Genomic DNA, 20514 nt, shown 5'->3' with positions numbered 1-20514 from the left:
CAGTAAATGTGATCAATTGCACGTTGCTTAACCAGTAAAGATAATTTTATTTAATTAGCCATGATTCTGCTTTGTTTCCAGGCCAGTGGCGGAGAACTAAAAACTGGCTATCTGTCCATCATCATGGATCCAGATGAAGTTCCTATGGATGAGCAGTGTGAACGTCTTCCTTATGATGCCAGCAAGTGGGAGTTCCCCAGGGAGAGGCTCAAACTAGGTGAGCTTTCCTCTTATTGACAAATCAGAGAATGGCCCTGAATCTAGAGAGTGCTGTATTGAGTATCAGTTTGAGGACCAAGTTGATGCACTCTTCTCTGGAATGAACACTATGTCTATGTTGGCACTTCTAAATCTGTAAGGAATTCTGAGATTGGTACTATTATGTAGAGAGGTGGGAGAAAAATAATAAACAAACAAATAAAACTTAATTAAACCGGGTGAGATTAGATTAGATTAGATTTTTAGGGATATCTATGAAAGGGGTTAAAATTAGAGTATCCAAACCCTAAATTAAGATATGTTGTATTTGAGATTGTATTTTATCTGTTATTGTAAGCTGCCTCGATCCTGTGGGAGAGGTGGCATATAAATAAAATAATAATAATAATAATAATAATAATTATTATTATTATTATTATTTTTTACTGGATCCATAAACCAGAACCATAGAGTGGTGATTTTTATTATTGTTGTTTGCTTTCAAGTCATTTCCAATTTATGACAACCTTGAGACAAATCTGTCATGGAGTTTTCTTGGCAAGAGGTGGTTTGCCATTGTTTTCCTCAGACTGATTGAGAGTGTCACTTGCCAAAGGTCACACTGTGGTTTATATGCCCAGTGATCTGAACCCTAGTCTCCTGGAGTCCTAGTCAAATCACCATACCATGCTGGCTCTCTTAACCATTCAGCAGTTGATCCAGTGAATCTACTGTAGTAGGATATTTAAGGTTCTTACCTTTAACAAGACTTCAGCACTGCAACTTCTCTTAATACCAGGTCTCAACCATAATACATGCTATATAATAAAGGAAGAAATCCTGATATGTTTCAGACTGCTTTCCCATTGCCATAGAATAACCATAATATGCATTCACTTATGGAGCTGCCAAGCTGGGTTTCCTCATCAGAGGCCCTAATCTCTAAACATAGCTTTTCTTATTAGTACCTCTCATTTGATAAATTGACCAGAAGTGGCTGTTCTTTAATGGGATATTTGGTTTTTTCCACTGAGACTAAGCAACTTGCTTAATACAAACCATGCTCATCTTTCAAAATCACTATCTGCCTGTCTATAAAACTGAGATCTCTTAAGAATCACATTTTTGGTATAACTGAGAGCAGGAGTGGGCAACTGTGGCATGTATGAAGGCAAATGTTTTGCCCCTGAGATACTCCAAGGGCTGCACAGATAGTCAAACATGGGATTTTAAAAATCCCAGATGTGGCCAGAAGTCTGCTTCTGATTTTGAAAGATGCATATGATTTACATTAAACAATTCAGGGAGAATTTCAATCTGTTCAAAAGGAGTACCACTGATCTTGGAGAGGCAGTTCACCCAAAGAAGGGGCAGTCTAGGGGGTCTCTGATTCCATGAAAAGAAGAGATTGCATCAGTGATAGGGATGGAAAGAAAATTTGAAAATATTTTTTAAATGGTCCAAAAATATTTTTGAGTGTTGAGAAACCCTGACAAGAAGAATCCTGGACTAATGAGAGTCTTTTCTATTCCAGATATTTTCAATACAAAATTCACACATGGTTGTTATCTGTGCAGGAAACATCATTTTCTACATGGAAAATAATATTTAAATGGAGAAATATTAATTCCTGCACAGAAAATGCTATAATTGGGAGTTTAATTACATGGTTGATTTGCATAGAAAACAGCATTTCCTGTGCAGAAAATAACATTTAATATTTCTATTAATATTTCTATTTTGAAATATTTTCAACACCAAAAATGCTGTTTCCTATGCAGTGAGAAGAAAATTGCTGAAATCACTTGTTGCTAGCAACTTGGTGAAGAATTTGTACATGTGCCTTCAAGTTATTTCCGACATGGCAAACCTTAAGGCGAAACTACCACAAGGTTTTCTTGCAAATACCTTAAGAGGGGGTTTGCCATTGCCATCCTCTATGGCTGAGAAAGTGTGACTTGCCCAAGTTCACCCAGTTTGTTTTCATGGCCAAGTGGGGATTCGACCCCTGTTCTCCAGAGTCATAGTCCAGTGCCCAAACTACTACACCACACTGGCTCTCTAGTGAAGACTTTACACCCCTAATAACTAGAGGCCTGTCTTATGTATGTTTGCAGGGGTTACCATCCAGAGGATGAAGTGGCAGGACTTTGCTGTTGTCTGATTTCTCTCCTACTAGCTGTAGTGTTCTCACACTCTTCCTTTGTGTTAGCCCCAATTTTCTAGCTCCTGTTGACTAAATTATTAACTTTCTTCTCCATTATTTGGACCACAGATATGTAAAAAGCTATCCATTTCTTTCTTTCTTTCTCCCTTTGCATCCAGGTAAGCCACTTGGGCGGGGAGCATTTGGCCAAGTCATTGAAGCCGATGCCTTTGGAATAGACAAAGCTACAACTTGCCGTACTGTTGCTGTCAAAATGCTCAAAGGTGAGGATCAGGAACTAAAAAGCACCCCAAAAGAAAATGTGGAATGACCAGCACACATTTATGACAATTACAGCTGACTGGAGGATAGTGTTAGAATTATGCACAGTACTGTCTTGTGGCTTCATAGATTGTAGATGTTCCTGTATCTTGCTATGTGGAAATGACTGTTAGGTATGTTGGAGCTCACGTAAGTTGACTGGCAAACATGCGTAAATATTAACAGCTGTGCACATTTGCATGAAAATGTGGAAAGGGTGCATAAAATGACTGGATCAGCATTATATTTCCCAGCCAATATGGATAATTGGTGATATTAGACTATGTGAACACCACAGGCCTTTTCTCTTTTATCTAGCTAATCTGCCTAGCTTCTGCCTAAATGTTAGCGTATTTCCAGGACAATACACACAGCTACAATGTAAAGGGTATATTCACTGACTGACCAGTGTACACACAGTTTATTATCCTCATTCTCTTTTCTGTAACCATCTCTTGGCAGTAATGAAAATGAGCTCTGCAGTATTTGAAATTCCTCCTTCATGGTGTTGTCTTGTATACATTTGCCCTACTGCCTTTAGGGGAATATATACAGTCAGTGATTATTGCATGTTCTCTGTTGAAGTTATATAATATATTCTTGTGTCAACTTTATTGGAAATACTGTCTCAATCCCTCTTGTGGCTGGCTTCAGGGAAGATGTTGGCCATTCAGACTGGAAGTGAAAACACAGCCACTCAAAGAAAAATGAGTGGAGCATAGTATGTAGATAATGTGTTCCAGGTCAAGCCCATAACAGGCGTTGATGGAGTAGCTGTCTTTGGAAGAAGAGAATCAAAGAAACCTCAGCAAAATGCATGCATAAGAATAGGATCAAGCAGAGGTTTGAAAATTTACTTTGTAAACTACAACTCCCAAAACTCTCTAACCAGTCTGAGAACTGCAGTCCAAAAAGTAACATTTTGGAGTTCTGCAATAGTTTTTACAGTGGTTCTGCATGTACCATAACATAAGATTATGCTTACTGCTACTGCTTTTGCTCTACTAGGATTATATATTCTTTCTCTTTCTTTGATGACAGGTGGCAGATGAAACTTTATTTCTGTTTTTTGTGGATAGCCAAACCAATTGTTTATTTTCTTTTTACAGATGGTGCAACACACAGTGAACACAGGGCACTGATGTCTGAGCTGAAAATTCTCATTCACATTGGTCATCATCTCAACGTGGTTAATTTACTTGGAGCCTGCACAAAACCAGGAGGTATTTATTGGAAGATAGTTGTCACTTTGTAGAGAAAGCCTAGCTAGTTGGTAGAAAATAAGCATTGTGGTTTGATCTTGAACATCTGCAGTTTTTCAGTTTCCAAAAGCTTGGCTCCTAGACATTTATGTCTACAGTCTGGAGATCAGCAATGAAGATAGAAACACAACTGAAATAGCACTTTGTAGCATAATTACAAAATAAACAGAAAGTTAAAAAAACTGGACATTTCCTTGCATAGTTAGAGCATCTATGCTAAGTCCAAAATTTAGGAAAGTGTTGGGGGTTGTTCTTTTGGACTACAGCTCCAAGAATCCCTCAGCCAGTATGGTGATGCTACTTGGGAAATTTTGACAGTTTTAATAAAAAAAAATAACTTTTCCAAGCTCTGTCTGTGTGGTGATATTATGCAGCAAAATTACCTCAAAATATCACCAGGTAATTTGCCTAGGCCTCAGGCAAAATTGGTTGCCCAAATTTTGTGATCATTTAAAAGTTAATGAGAATCAAATTTGTTTTCTTTTTAAAAAGAAAATCAAAATATTGCATGAGGAAAGTAAAAGAGAGAACTTTTAAAATCAAGCATTTCTAAGCTTCCCTTTGGAAAGTAATTGTGGTGTGATGTGTTGCACAGAGCAACACTATAGAACCTTTGGAACAAAATCAAATCCTGGAAAAAGTAACTTCCTTTGTCTCCAGTCCCCAGAATTCCCCAGCTGTCATGGCTATGACCATGCTCTCTGGGAGTTCTGAGAGCTTTAATCCAAACCCTGAACAAAACAGAAAGCTTATCAATATCTTCCTGGGTTCCATGAATGGTGAGCTGGGATGCCTCAGATTGTTTCGCCACAGTCTTTGCAGGGCAGGGAGACATTTCGTATAGATCTTTTTTTTTTTTTTTTAAAGGTTTTAAAAAAACTAAACCATGTCCATCTGTTACATATTCAGGTCCACTCATGGTGATTGTGGAGTACTGCAAGTTTGGAAATCTTTCAGTGTACTTAAGAAGCAAACGAAGTGATTTTATTCCATACAAGGTGAGGTTGCATACAAATTAAAATGTTGGGAATCAGTATCTGTGTATGTGTTTAATTAAGAGGTTTTTTAGTTTATCACCTTTTTGCTGTGAGATCTGTTGGTTATTACTAAGGATTGTTTTACTGGAGTTAAAACAATTGTCAATTTTTCTTGCTGAGACCTAAACTTTAGTAGGCCATCTGTGATCAACACTGCACACACTATCCTAGCTGTTACTGTATTGTTTTAAATATCTTTATATTTCTTTAAATATGTTGCTAGCCTCCTTGAGTTGCATTAATGGGAGAAAGGCCAGGATAAAGGTGGAAGTGGTATTGATTATGATGATGGTGATGGTGGTGATGATGATTGGGTTGGACTGGATGGGCCTTGTTATATCCTCCAACTCTATGATTCTATGAAGGGTGCAGATGTGCTAAGCAATTAAGACTTCTACAATTGGTAGGTTATGCATCAGGTAACATACCCTTTGAGAAGCCCTTTTTTGATAATCAGGGACAAGCTTGGGGTCTCTTCCTGTACTGTTGGAGATGTGTGACTGTTCATTCCTCGTAGCTTCTTCCCATACCATTCCAGTAAAGTTTATACAGGTTGGAGTGATTGTCACAGGCACGAGAAGCTGGGAAGCAGTGACAGTGTTTCCCTCTGTTGGAAAACAAAGCTATGTGTACCACACAGCATGTCCTGGACCCCCCAACCTAGTCTTTTGCCTCAAGTGTGATAGAAGCATCCTGTTGTCAGGAATGAAATGAGATTCAACAATTAGTCTAGCCACCTTCTAAAGGTGGAATGGAGAGGAGATACCATCTGTCTCCTTAGGTAGCCCTCTGTCTCCTTAGGTAGCAAAACGTTCTGGCAGGGTTCTCAGTCTGTGGCTGAAGTTGATCATGGCTGAGGTCGCAGTCTTACAAACATACATCTCGAACATGAACTCAACAGGCTAATGTCTAAGTACGCATTCACTGGGTTGTGCCACAAGTCTCACTATAAACAATGGGACAAGTTAGTCCTTGTTAACTTGTTCTATTAGCATCACTAGGATTTTGTCACAGTATACTTTAACTGGATTGGAACTTTTAGACAGGAAATCATATGACAGAGGTCGATGATACAATTTTCTCCCACATAGGTGCTCTCTTCCTTTGTGATGGCAGTGATAGCAAGAGAGAGAAAGTGGGATTTATCTTACTTATTACTTTTACATCCATTTCCAGCCTTTTCTTCAGCAAGATCAAGGCACTGTAAAGGATTTGCTTCTCCTCTCCAGTTTATCATCACACCAAGGGGTTACTGGTGAAGAAGTGATTCATTGATCTGACTTTAGTGATTTCCTGCATAAAGGAATTACAGGAATGGTGTTAGATGGAGCCATTGCTCCTGTCATCAAAGAACTGAGCTTTTCTCTTTTGAATTCCATCTTTCAAATTGTATGTGGGGCCTGGTGGCTTCCCTGTCAGTGGGGCTGTGAGTCTTCTCTGGGTTTTAGTCCAGATGTTAAAGGAGCTGTCCAAGATGCTAAATCCTAGCCCACAAATAATTTTTCCAGAATAGATTTATTGTTCCACTAATGTGGGTGCCACCAGCTACCACTTAGTGCTTGGGGATCACTTCAGTATAGATGTTTCCAAAGTTTTAAGTGCTTGTAATAATTTGCATTTTTAATCATTTACCTTTTGCTAATAGAAATTCTGTTTTCCTCCTCTTCTTAACCATCACAGGCTAAAAGTGCTAGGTTTAGGCAGGAATTTGGGGAGGACTTGAAGAAACGCTTGGACAGCATCACGAGTAGCCAAAGTTCAGCAAGTTCTGGGTTTGGAGAGGAGAGATCCCTCAGTGATGTGGAAGAGGGGGAAGGTACAGTTTATCTTTATTTATTATTTGATATCATGCTCTCCCTCCAGTGACCTCAAGGCAATAAAATGGCTCTCCCCAATTTATGCTCACAGCAATGGATCAAAGATTTTTGTTTAGGTCTGCCTTAGCTTTTTAATGCCACTTGAGGTAAAATCCAATCAACCTCAGTTCTGAATAATGAGTAAGTATGTGGTAGGTGACTAAGGCTGCATCCACACTGCAGAAATAATCCAGTTTGACACAACTTTAATGACTCAGTGTTATGGAATTCTGGTAACTGTGGTTTTGTGAGAGATGTAGCCTTTTGTAAGACATGTAGGCTTCTCTGTCAGGGACCTCTGGTGCTGCCACAAACTACGGTTCCCAGAAGTCCATAGCGTTGAGCCATGGCAGATAAAGTGGTGTCAAACTGGATTATTTATGCAATTTGGATGCAGCCCAAGACTCCAGAGGTCTACCTGAATTATCTTTTTCAAACATCTTCCTCTTCAAGATGCTGCAGACTTTTCCCCTGAGCATTGGAGGGGAAGATATAAAAAGAAACTCAGCTGATTTTCTGTATAATTAGTACATACATTTCTCTTCCAGTGGAAGTAGAAACCGGGGGGAAAATATTCCTTGATCATGAAGCTTTTAAGGGAATATTGCTCCTTTGACTCTTCAAAATGGATTCTTTCTTTATCAGTTAATCATTGACTTAACTTTCTTCAGAAATAGTGCAATCTTACACACTGTTGTTAAAGTGCCTCCAAATTGACTTTGATTTATGGTGACTCAAATTAGGGTTTTCTTGGCAGGATTTTTTCAGAGGTAGTTTGCCATTGCCTTCCTTTGAATATAGCCTACAACATCCAGTATTCCTTGACAGCCTTCCTTCCAAGTATGAACCAGGTCTATTCAGAAAAAAATTGCATTGCATTCAGTAAGGTTTACTCAAGCATAAACAGATCTAGGAGTGAAGCTTTAATCCCTGCTTATTATGTTGTCTATCCATAAAACCCTGACAGCATGATCTTAGGGAAGCAATTGGAGGATGGGGTTTGCTGGTACGAAAGTATGAGACATTATTATTAACCAGGATGTGCATTGTCACTAGGCATTGTTTATGAATTAATGTTTTCCTTTACAGTAACATCTGACGATCCTTACAAAAATGCTCTCACCTTGGAGGACCTCATCTGCTACAGCTTCCAGGTGGCCCGAGGAATGGAATTTCTGGCCTCACGAAAAGTAAGAAATCTCTCTCAGGGGAAATGACATTCATCAAATGACTCCATGCTTCAGGAAATGATAGTGATAAGGATGGTGCTCAATAGCAGGAAACTGTAATGCTCATATCTGGATCTCACTGAACATTTCTGAACATACTGAGTCTAAGCAGTTAATATTACCAAATGCTTTGATAAGAATGTCAGCACTTGGAAATTCACCATCAGGCATGTGGAGAGTTGTCTGCCTGTTTCATCTGACCCAGAGCCTAGAAAAGTAACTTCTTTGAACTACGTCATCCAGAAATCTCCCAGTCATATGCTTAGTAGCCATTCTCAAAATGTGACTTTTCTAAGCTCTGGTTATTTGGTGAAGCATACTTTTATCAATATAATACAATCATACAGATGAAAGGGACTGCAAGGGCCATCTAATCCAACCCCTTGCCCTTTATGAAGAAACAACTAAAGCACTCCTGAAAGATTGCCATCCAAGCTCTGTTTGAAGACCTCCAAGAAAAGGACACTCCACTGCCTTCAGAGGCAGTTGCAATCTTTTGTCTAGTTAGCAAGGAATTAAGCCCTGCTGAACTATAATGACCCCCCTCCCCATTGGATGCTCAATCGTGGGATGCTCATCCCATTAAATACAGTGACGTAGTAAAATGGTGTCCCTTATATAAAATAGCAAAATCAGGGTTTGCCTTTTTGGAATTTATATCTATTTTTGAATATTTTGAAAACCATAGATACTTTAATCCATGCATAAAAAATCTGTAGATATGTAGGGCCAGTGTACCTTGGTTTTGATGTTACTGACAGCTTAATTACATTGTAATGTTAATTTTTAGTTTTACCTATTTTGTATTTGTTTCAAAGCCTAGTTTTGGGATATAAAGTTAATAATATTGTTGCAGTAGCAGTGGTGATGGTAGAAAGAACTGAATGCTGTTCATTTCCTTGTAGTGCATCCACCGAGACTTGGCAGCTCGAAATATCCTCTTATCAGAGAACAATGTGGTCAAAATTTGTGATTTTGGATTGGCTCGGGATATCTACAAAGATCCTGACTATGTCAGGAAAGGAGATGTAAGTTTCATTGCCAACAATCTGGAGATTTTATAGGAAATAATGCTAACCATGACATCACAACATATATTTAATGGTTCCTTTTGCCTAATCACTTTGCTGATATTCTGCAGTTGTTTCATTCAGCGGTATAGAAATATTTTTATTATTATTATTATTATATTTGTATGCTTTATGGTTCTAACTTTTATTGCAAAAAACTCAGATAATGTGACATCGAAGGCTTTCATGGCTGGCATCCATAGTTTTTTTGGGTTTTTTGGGCTATGTGGCCATGTTCTAGAAGAGTTTATTCCTGACGTTTATTCCTGACATATGCTGGCGAAACATCAGGAATAAACATGGCCACATAGCCCCCCCAAACCCACAAAAAACTCAGATAATGTTTTGTTATTGGGTGATATAGAAATACTGTAAAGGAAGTAAATAATAAAATAACATTGTTCTTTCTTTCTTTCTTTCTTTCTTTCTTTCTTTCTTTCTTTTTTAATTCAGGCTAGGTTACCCCTGAAATGGATGGCGCCAGAAACTATTTTTGACAGAGTGTACACAATTCAAAGTGATGTGTGGTCCTTTGGTGTATTGCTATGGGAGATATTTTCCTTAGGTGAGTTATATAGTTTTTCTAACTAAAAGCACAACCTTGTGCATATTTAGTGAGAAGTCCTATTGAATTCATTCTAGTTCATATAGCATGGCAGCCTAAACTACTCAAATGTTTAATGGAGCTACTAGAAAGTCACCATATTTAGACCCACTTTTCAGAATGAGGATATATAATTCGATAGTGGAATGCATTACCTCAGAGTGTACTGGAGTCTCCCTTTAAAGAGATTTTTAAACAGTTGCTGGATGGCCATCTGTTGGGAATGCTTTGATTGTGTATTTATTCCTGTATTCTCTGAATTCTTAGAAGTGGTTTGCCATTACTTTTCGCTGAAATATAGCCTATAGCACCTGGTAATGGTATTACTTGACCATTGCCTGTCCAAATACTAACCAGAGCAGATCTTGCTAACTTCCAAGATCAGATGGGATTGGATGCCTTTAAAGTATTTAATCAATGAAACAGAGGAAGACTTGTATTGATCAGTTGTCTGGGAGTTATATGTATCAGTCTCAGTGATGTGCTACCATTTTAGTTAGTTCTCATACCAGTGAACAGTGACAACTTTGAATAGTAAGGCCAAAATTTTTAGCAACTTACTAAAAGGAAACCTGTCATTTCAGGAGCCTCACCATATCCTGGTGTAAAAATTGATGAGGAATTCTGTAGAAGACTGAAAGAGGGGACACGAATGAGGCCTCCTGATTATACCACACCTGAAATGTAAGAACCTTTACTGATGTATATAAGTGTTGTTGCAGGAGTTGATGACTCAAATAATAATAATAATAATAATAATAATAATAATAATAATAATAATGTTTTATATTTCCCGCCTCTCCCTGCAGATCAAGGTGGGATTACAGCAATAAAAACAACATTACAGCAATAAAAACTACAATACCATATAAAATACATTCAGTAAAAACCGTGACACTACTAAATTATCAACTAAAATACATACAATTACAAATGGAGGTGGAGCATTATTGAATCTATTACAACAGATTGGATGGGTAGGCCTGCTGGAAGAGATCCGTCTTAGTGCCTTCTTAAAGGCATCTAAGGTGGTAATCAGACAGATCTCCTCCAGCAGGCTATTCTAGAGTTTGGGGGCTATGGCAATGAATGCTCTGTGGGAAGCTATTGTTAACCTGGTCTTTACATGCTCTAATAAATTCTTCCCACATGTTTTGAGCGTGTGGGGCAGATAGGGAGAGGCGTTCCCTCAAGTAACTCAGAACCAAGCCATGTAGGGCTTTAAAGGTAATAACCAACACTTTGTACTGCGCCCAGAAGCTAATCGGCAGCCAATGAAGAGATTTTAATATTGGTGTTATATGGTCCATTCCAGATGTTCCACTGACCAATCTGGCTGCCGCATTTTGCACTAATTGAAGCTTCTGGACTTGGTACAAAGGTAGCCCCATGTAGAGCGCATTACAGAAATCTAGACGAGAGATTACCAGTGCATGTACCACTGCTTCAAGGTCCTTTTGGTCCAGGTAGAGACACAGTTGGCATATCAATCGAAGTTGGTACCAAGCACTCCTGGCTGTCGTATCCACATGGGATGACAACTGTAGCGATGATTCCAGGAGTACTCCCAAACTGCGAACTTCGTCCTTTAGTGAGAGTGTGACCCCCGTCCAGGACTGGTTGACAAATTTCCATCCCTGGACTTGGGGTACCTATTGCGAGTTCCTCCGTTTTCTCTGGATTCAGCTTGAATTTGTTTTCCCTCATCTAGCCCATTACCGACTCAAGGCAGGCATTCAGACGAGAGATGCCATTCTTAGCCACCGCAGCAGTTGGTACTGAGGGGGTGAAAGGAGGAATTGCGAGAAAACAAATCTGTCTACCAGTGGTTCTCAACCTGTGGATCGTGACCCCTTTGGAGGTCGAACAACCCTTTCACAGGGGTTGCCCTAGACCATTGGAAAAGGCGCAGTATAAAAAAAAGAGGAAAATATATTTTATATTATTATATTAATAATGTTATGGTTTGGGGTCACCACAACATGAGAAACTGTATGAAAAGGTTGCAGCATTAGGAATGTTGAGAACCACTGGTCTAGCACTTTCCTTTTCTTTCCTTCCTTTCTTCCTACTGACAGAATGGTTTTGGTTACTACTCACTGTTTTGCTTTAATAGCTATCAATAATAAGTGGAATGTGTTGATCAAAGGGCATTTTATTTATAGCAGGCGGTTATACAGCTCTCCAAATGTTATTAGGCTATAAGCCCCAGAAGTTCTTCCCAGTATAATCATTAATGAAGAATGCTGGGAACTATAGTCCATTAGTACCTAGAGGATTCCATGATTCCCCTCTCTAATTGATTGTAATACTTGCCATTTTGTTTCTCCAGGTATAGGACGATGCTAGACTGCTGGCATGGGGAACCGAAACAAAGACCAACTTTCTCAGATTTGGTGGAACACCTGGGAAACTTATTGCAAGCAAGTGTTCATCAGGCATGTTTTAGCTCCTAAAAAAAGCAGTGAATTCCTTAAAAAAATACAGTCTACCCAAAATATCAGAAATGTAAAATTATTTTGGCTTGTTTTTTACATCAGGATGGAAAGGACTATGTTGACCTCCCCCAAATGGCACTAATGAACATTGAAGAGGATTCAGGACTCTCACTGCCAACATCACCTGTTTCTTGTGGAGAAGAAGAGGAAGTGTGTGATCCTCAGTTCCATTATGACAGCACACTGGAAATGAGGTTAGTAACATAATAAGTATTCCACTGGGAACCTTATGCACTCCCCCTTCAATTTTTCATTGTGAGAGAGATATTTGGTGAGAATGAGGAACACTTTTCTGCTGTTCCTTATTTGTGAAACTGTGTCCACAAAGCAACAATAGTCACCAAGCACCCATGTTATCACACAGGGAAAATCAAGGGATTGAAAAGGTATTTACTGGGAAGGTCATATAATAGCAACAAAGATTTTCAGACAGTGTCACAATCTAAGAGGATTTATCCCAGGAAGAATTTCCCCATGAATGATTTGTTTCTGGAGCATTCCTGGTTCTTCCTGGGATAACTCCTCTCAGATCGTGATGTGTGTGAAAATCTTCACCACGATAGCTCAACTTTCCTGGGAAATGCTTTTTTAATCCCCTGATTTCCCCCCATCTGATAGTCTCCACAGAGTGGAACAACCACCAGAAGAGCAAGGAGACAAAGCATAAAATAGGAAAACAGTAGAAAGAGGTTTAATGTCATGCCTTTTGCTCAGCTTGAAAAGACCTCATTCTGGGAAATTCTGGGAGTTGTAGTCCAAAATTGGAATGTTTCAAAGCTCTGTATTCTACATAGTGCTTTTGGCAAAATAAAAATAGTTAGATAGATAGATATGATTTGAACTCCTGGAATCCCCATGTTGGTACATGTAGCCCTTACGTGGCATTGCAAAATCTAAAATACTCTAAAAACCAAAGCTTTTTTCATGGATGGCTGAGGCAGTGACATCTTTCCTTTCTGATGATTCAGTGTACACAAATTTTGTTTCATGCACACAATTATTAAAAAATATTGTATAAAATTACCTTCAGGCTATGTGTATAAGGTATATATGAATTATAAATGAATGTCATGTTTAGACATGGATCCCATCTCCAGGATATTTCATTATGTACATATGCAAATACAGATCTTCCAAAATCCTAAACAGATAAATAAATAAAATCCAAAGTCTTGGATAAAGAAGACTTAGCCTGTAGTACCATAGTCAGTAATGTATGGAACATGGAAAAATTTGGTAACTGAAACATTGGCAGCATTTTGCAATTCTCCTGCTACCTTTGCTCTCCAGTCTACATTTTCCTGTTATTCTGTGATAATGAAAAGGAGGAGGAGGAGGAAGTCATCCAGCCTTTCACATTCTCTTAAGGGACCTCAGACTGTTTTCTTTAATAGGAAGAAATAGTCAAGAGAGGAAGCAACTGTAGGACCTATTAATTTCTTCCTTTTCTTTGTTTTTTTTGGGGTGGTGGTGGTGGTGGTGTAATCTATTTATTTATTAATTTAACAATGACAGTCTAATTTACAATCAAACCCAAGACAGTATACATTCAAATACATTAAGCAAATTAGAAAATGAAGAGACAAAGAGAAAAAGGGGGGAGGAGAGAGAAGGGAAAAGGGGGGGGGGACAATAGGCTTCTGCCACCGCCAATCCTAACTGTAATGAAAAGATAAATAAATAAGAAACATATTATTCTACCATTACATGTCTAATTAAATGATCCTAGTAGAATTACTAATAACAATAAACACAAATTATTATATTGGACGTCTTAATTTATTTCTATAACAACTGAAATTTGTTAAGCACTTCTACAGCAACCATCCTTAAAGTTGCTGATTGGAGAATGGAAACCTTCTTTGCCTTTGGATACATTTTATTCTTTGAGTGCTCTTAGATCACATTTGAATATTCTGAATTGTCGTTATTTAAATACTCTAGTTCTCTCCTGTTACAGAGGAGTAATTCTCACATCTTACCAAGTATGCCATGGCAACCTTAATTTTTGATTACTTGTTAGCAGGAATTTTCAATTCCTGACTGTTGCTAATGGTGGTAAATTCTCTTTTGGGTTCCCTGTGATGATCAAATGATGTGTTTATTGTCACAGAGTTAGGAAATCTTCCAGCTCAGATGGTTTTTTTTTTTTTTTTTGAGAAAAGCCTTTGGGAATGGGAGTTATAGAACAGTTTGGGTCAATTCCAACAGTTTAATAAGGAGTGAAATTTGCTGAGCTGGTGGTTGCTGTTGCCAGTCCAGCAAGGGGGCTCAGAAGCAGACTCCAAAGAAAAAGACCTATGATCCAAGCTTCTTGTTTGTTGTACTTTAAGAAATTACTTCCAAAGTGATAATTTAAAAAAATAGAACAAGACGCTCAACTCAGAAATCAACACAATTGTTTTTTTAAAATAATAATAATTAAAAATCTCTCGTGAGTTTACTTGAGGAAAAAGAAATATTTTTAGCATTAGATTAGAGGTAGTAATCTGAAACCATACACTTATGGCAGAGCATGTGTGGGTGGCAGGGGGCTGCCACGTCTTCCTCTTCTTCCCATTGTTGCCACCTCCGCCTCTTCTCTTGCCACTACTGCTGCTGCTGCTGCTGCTTCCTCCTCCCTCTTCTTCCCTCCTCCTCTTGCCCCCACTGCCGCCACTGCTTCCTTCTCCTCTTCTTCCTCTTCCCTCTGCCACCTGCTCCTCCTCTTCCTTCCTCCTCCTCCTCCTCCTCCTCCTCCTCTTCCCCACCACCATCTCTGCCTCTTCCTCCTCTTCCTTCCCCTCCTCCTCTGCTGTCCCCCCCACGTGGGCTTGCCGTCCACAGATGCTGGAATCTGTGGATGGCAAGTCCATAGATACAAAAGGGCCTGCTGTATTTTGAAACTGTGGATAGTAATAATTTTTTGTGGGTTTTTCGGGCTATGTGGCCATGTTCTAGAAGGGTTTCTTCGTGACATTTCGCCAGCATCTGTGGCTGGCTCTTCTAGAACATGGCCACATAGCCCGAAAAACCCACAAAAAAACTATGGATGCTGGCCATGAAAGCCTTCAACTTCACTGAGGATAGGAAGGCTGGTCAGCTACCCAAGTCTTAAATTGTAAGACATCACGTGCTCCCCTGTCCCAATATTTGCAGTCCAATGCAGGCAGAAAAATCAGTCATAGAATCATAAGAGTTGGAAGATACCCCAAGGGCCTTCCAGTCCCACCCCCTGCAATTCAGGAACTCACAATCAAAGCACTTCTGACAGATGGCCATCCAGCCTCTGTTTACAAACCTCCAAAGCAGACTGCACCACTCTCCTAGGGAGCATGTGCCACTATCAAAATAGCTCTTACTGTTCAGTTCTTCCTAATGTTTAGGTGGAATCTCTTTTCCGGTATCCAAATCTAAAATGATAGTTTTGTATCTCTCTTCAGCACTCTGATCAACTTACATTAGTTCTCAAAAAGAAAATATCTTTGTTTTCCAGTCAGCATAGAAAAGGCAGTAAAAGAAAAAGCCGTCCTGTGAGCGTAAAGACCTTTGAATCTGTGCCTGTAGAACAAACAGTAAAAGTGATTCAAGAGGTAAGTCCATACTTTATTTTACATCATTTGTGCTCTTTGAGTCTTCTTAGTTTCTCCTCATGTGAGACATGACTTTTTGGGGTCTTTCAGGAAAATCAGACAGACAGTGGGATGATTCTTGCTTCTGAAGAGCTAAAGACACTAGAAGAGAAATCTAAACAACTGGCATTGCCCTTGAGGTAAGTCTGAATGAAGCAAAAATCTTGTAGTTTCATTTTTGATACTTCTTCGAACAGGCTGGTTATTTGAATCAAGATGGGTACCGTTGTGGGCTGCTTACTTGGTCATTTGGCCTTCTGAGCCTATAATGCACCTACTCCATCTCTCCCTCTCTGTCCTATGGTTTTCCTCTTCTTTACTTTGCAATGGCATGGGTTAAAGCTTCCACGTGTTTCAATCTGAGCAGGTACAAAAATGAGGCACACTATGGCCAACGCCCCAACAATCTCCTGTGGCAACTTTACATACACATTGGTGGGATTTGAGCTGGCAATGACTGACTAAAATTTCTAATTACTGTGGGGTTGTGTTGGGTATCCTAAGTGTTGTCCCACTTGAAAGCGTTGCCCTAAAAAAGAAAGGGTATTTGTCTGTGGTGGGTGCAGTTAGAAAGGAATTTTTAAAAGCTGGAAAATAATCATACTACCCCTGCCGATATATCTGGTACTGCCATACTGACAATATTGTGGTCAGTTCTGGATACAGCACTGTGAAAAGGATACTGCAGATCTGGCAAATACATGGATGAAGGCAAATAAAATAATCAAGGGACTGAAACAACTCCCCATTGAAGAAAGTTATTGAGGAAAGATTGTGATATTTGGGAATGTTTACTTTAGAAAGAGGCAAGTAAGAGGAGACATGACTGAGGTATACAAAATTATACGTGGTGCAAACAAAGCTTTCCTCCCCTCTTATAATAATGAGAAACCAGGGTCACCCCTGAAGCTGTATGGCTGGAGATTCAAAACAGATAAAATAAAGTATTTCATTAAACATGTGGCCACTTTTACAATCCATAATCTGGTGACCAGCCTTTTGTCTTGGTGCAGTTCTTTACAGACTAATTAGTTAAACAGGGACATTTATTAAAGCAAGAAACAGTGGTGGCTGCCAACTGGACAAATTTATGGAGGATGGGGCAAACAGTGGTTACTAGTCATGATGTATATACTGTCCAGTACAGTGGACCTTTGTCTTACACAGGGGGATCCGTTCTGGACCCCCCAGCATAAGGTGAATAACACATATGCTCAAGCCCCATTGAATATAATGGAGCTTGTGCGCCAGGGGCACGCACACCATTCATTGTATTGCAGTGCGTCTTCAGCATAAGCTGAAAGCTGTGTATTGTGCACCCGTGTATGGCGTGGGCGTACTGTATTAGAGGCAACATATCTCTGTATACTTGTGGCATGAGCTGTTGTATTCATGACTTGCTTGTGGGTTTCCCATATGCAAGTGGTGGGCCACTGTGTGAACAGAATGCTGGATGAGCTAAATCAGATTCAGCATAGTTCTTTTTATGTTCTTGCATTTGTATACTAGTGTTGGGGCTAATGATATCCCTAGAGCAATAAGGAGGAATTTCAGCCTGCCCCTTACCCTCATTGGCCTCAGGAACCCAATGGTGGCATCAGATTCTCACAGCTCCTTGCCATTCAGATTACTTTGAGTGAAGATGAGTCAATTAAAATTTATTATTGTATTTAGAGTGTTTATACCATGCTCTTCATCTGCAAAGGTTCACCGAGCACCTTACAGATTGTAAATTTGACAGTTCCCTGCCTTCAGATTTACAATCTAAAGAGATATGACACAAAAGGAGAAGGGAATGACAGTGGGGAATGGAATGGCAGGATGGTGGCAGCTTTGCATACTAACACAAAGTAGCATTATGCGATCACCATAATTTGTCTGGAGGTGATTTGTGGTTCCTCTGGACTGCATGGCCATAGATCTGCACCCTGTGGTCTGATCCCAATAGTACCATTGAGATTGAGTGGAGACAAGTCATGGAGGGAAGGAACCAAAAATAGAAAGTCTCTCAGCAGAGCCAGTGGAGTGAGCTCAAATTCCCATCTTTCTTCCCCCCGTACCCAGATGGAATATTGAACTGTGCTTTTTATGCAAAACAACAGCGTAAATGAAAGGAAATGCTCAGACCATGGTGTGAAGTTATTAATTTTTCCTTTTGTTTTGCAGTGGACTTGTCTCCAGTAAAAGTAAGGAGTCTGTCATGTCTGAAGCTTCAAATCCAACCAGTGGCTACCAGTCAGGCTATCACTCAGATGACATGGATACCACAGTTTACTCTGGTGAAGAAATGGAACTTTTACCTCTCAGGGAAGATGTTTCTCAGACTTGCTGTACACTGGTGTATGACCCTGCAATACCTCTCAGCTCACCTCCTGTTTAAGGAACCTCCCAAGTAAGTCATAACTGGAACTTGCAGCATCCACTGCCTTTATAAAATACATTTTAAAAAAAAACAGCACTAGCTGCATCCAATGGCTATAACCTTTGCATTCCTGGGTTTGTTTAAAAAAAAGTTCCCTGCATCTTCTTTGATAAGATCGACCCAAAATGCAACATGGAATATTGGATCCAGTGTCTTCATTTGAAAGGACTTTAAAACCTATCAGACATCACCAAGCACTGCTAAGAGGGGTTTGACTGTAACTACTGATGTGATTTGATTAAAAAGACAGTATTGCAGACTTATAGAGATACATGAAATATTATGCTGACAACATATTTCTATGAAACGTGTGAAGATGGAAGAAAGTTCAGTGAGAATCCTTTGGATTTTTCAGTTATGTCAGCAGTTGAGTTTCAGCTGTGCCTTTGTAGTGCCTTCCAAAAGATGTTGTCAGTACAGTTTGCTGGCTTTGCAGAATTCCCTTTCGCTTACACCTCTAAAGGAACTCAGTTTGCCAGATGAAGCAAATGGATGAATAATGTTGAACTATACGTGTGAACACTGGTGAAAAGCGGACTTATCCCTCTTTTTAAAAGAGGTTGCATTTTGGCTGTGCAAGGCTTAATCAGCTGAAGTTCTTCCTTCAATGGATATTTCCTACTGACAAGAATAATTAAGTCTTGCTTTGGTCCGTATATACAAAAACGGCTGAATGATTCAGGAGTTTTACTTTCTATTTTTGGTGATGTTGGCTTTACATGATGATCATTGGAAGGTTTGACGTTTTTTAGAGCTTGGACCATTGTAGAGCTTGGAATTAGTTACAAATAATTTGTATTGAATTACTTGTAATGGGTCACTTTTCACAATAACTAAGGCCTAATTAAGTTGGGATAATTTCTATTCTTTTAACTGTAATTGTATTTTTGTAGTTACTGGGGTGTGGCCTCACTACTAAGGTATGGGTTAACTACAGGCCAGAGGCTTGTAGCATTTAGATTAAAAACAACTAAAGGGAGCCACTTTAGTTACTTTTAAATAACAAGCAGGTAATGTTATTTTTTTAAAAAATGTTAACGTAACTAACTTTTTTGTCTCAGAACAGTATCTAGTTATTTGTAAAAAGTGACATGTCAAATCCTTGTTCCTCTGGAAATCCAGGCATCGTCCTAGGAAAGAACAAATACCCAGATGTATTGTGCATGCAACTTTGCGAACAATGTTGACAAAATTACATAAGCTGCTGAGATTCTATGGCTGATGCTTTTCAGTAGAGAAATTGTGCGGCCATTTTCTATGTTTTTCTTTCCCAGACTTCTAACAATGTAAAGATTTTTTTTTTTAAAAAAAAACCTGTTGTTAAACCTATTTTGACTGCTGTTCCTTTTGTATTTTTGAAGAATTTTTTATTCATTGTTTTGTATTTTGTACAATATTTCAACAGGGAACTCATGAATTAACAAAAATGGCACATATAGTATTTATAGTCTGGGTGTGTAGAAATAAATGTAATATATTATTAAAAATAAATATATATTATATACAAAGAAAATGCAGTGGGCCTTACCTGTGTATAAATATGTGCAGTCTGGTGCGTTAACTGCAAAGGACTTCAGCCCAAAATGTCAGACTAAAAACTTCTCAATATGTGGCAGTTTTGCAGTTGGCAAGTAAATGTTTCTGTTTTATCATTTTTAGTGGTAGAACAGTCATGTTCTCTGAGGTATGCTTTCTCTGCATTTCCAGTATTCCTCTACAATGGGCCAATACATCAGTTTTGCATCATTTTATATGATTTATAATGATTTTATTGGGTAATCCATTTTCCTCCAAAAATATTTTAGAAGTAATTCAGATAAGCAAATGAACAGCTTCACACCTGGTTTTGGAAGGAAGTTGTCCCTGCTTGCTTTTCTTCCCACATATATTCCATTTCAGGAATAAAATTCAGAAATCTGTTACTCAATTTAACACTCATTTACAGTTCTTAGTTTGTTGTTTTTTCACACAAAAGCACCTGGTCATCCAGAAAATATATTCTCAGTGCTCTATTCTTGGCAAAGCAGGAGGTGGAAAACATCTGGCTCAGCAGATGTCATACTTTGCATATTTCAATTAAAAGATGTATGGTAACTAAAACCCAATCCAAAGTCTGTAGATTCGTTACAAAACAAGTCTCTCCTAGATATACACACACAGCACTTCATTTATAGACTGAAGCTCTGGGAATATGAATGGTACGATACAGTTGCTTCAGTCACTTGTTTTAGTACATTTTTTATTATTGATGATTTACCAT

General features: G+C 38.9%; 1 protein-coding gene across 1 annotated transcript in view; it reads left to right on the top strand.

The window, feature by feature from the left end:
- KDR (kinase insert domain receptor) overlaps nt 1-20154 on the top strand; it is a 58631-nt gene extending 38477 nt beyond the window's left edge. The window contains exons 17-30 of the mRNA XM_089525244.1: nt 82-217; nt 2524-2628; nt 3775-3888; nt 4837-4925; nt 6645-6780; nt 7910-8010; nt 8955-9077; nt 9573-9684; nt 10308-10407; nt 12056-12161; nt 12264-12415; nt 15697-15793; nt 15884-15972; nt 17999-20154. Of these exons, the coding sequence (XP_089381370.1) occupies nt 82-217; nt 2524-2628; nt 3775-3888; nt 4837-4925; nt 6645-6780; nt 7910-8010; nt 8955-9077; nt 9573-9684; nt 10308-10407; nt 12056-12161; nt 12264-12415; nt 15697-15793; nt 15884-15972; nt 17999-18212 (1674 nt within the window). The 3' untranslated portion in view covers nt 18213-20154. The remainder of the gene's footprint in view (nt 1-81; nt 218-2523; nt 2629-3774; nt 3889-4836; nt 4926-6644; nt 6781-7909; nt 8011-8954; nt 9078-9572; nt 9685-10307; nt 10408-12055; nt 12162-12263; nt 12416-15696; nt 15794-15883; nt 15973-17998) is intronic.
- Nucleotides 20155-20514: the final 360 nt, after the last annotated feature.

This window comes from Sceloporus occidentalis, unplaced genomic scaffold, assembly GCF_023333645.1.
Source record: "Sceloporus occidentalis isolate IW3139 unplaced genomic scaffold, rSceOcc1.0.p SCAF_5, whole genome shotgun sequence".
NCBI lineage: Eukaryota > Metazoa > Chordata > Lepidosauria > Squamata > Phrynosomatidae > Sceloporus > Sceloporus occidentalis.
Note: the sequence above shows the minus strand (reverse complement) of the source record. Positions and strands in the feature narration are given on the sequence as shown.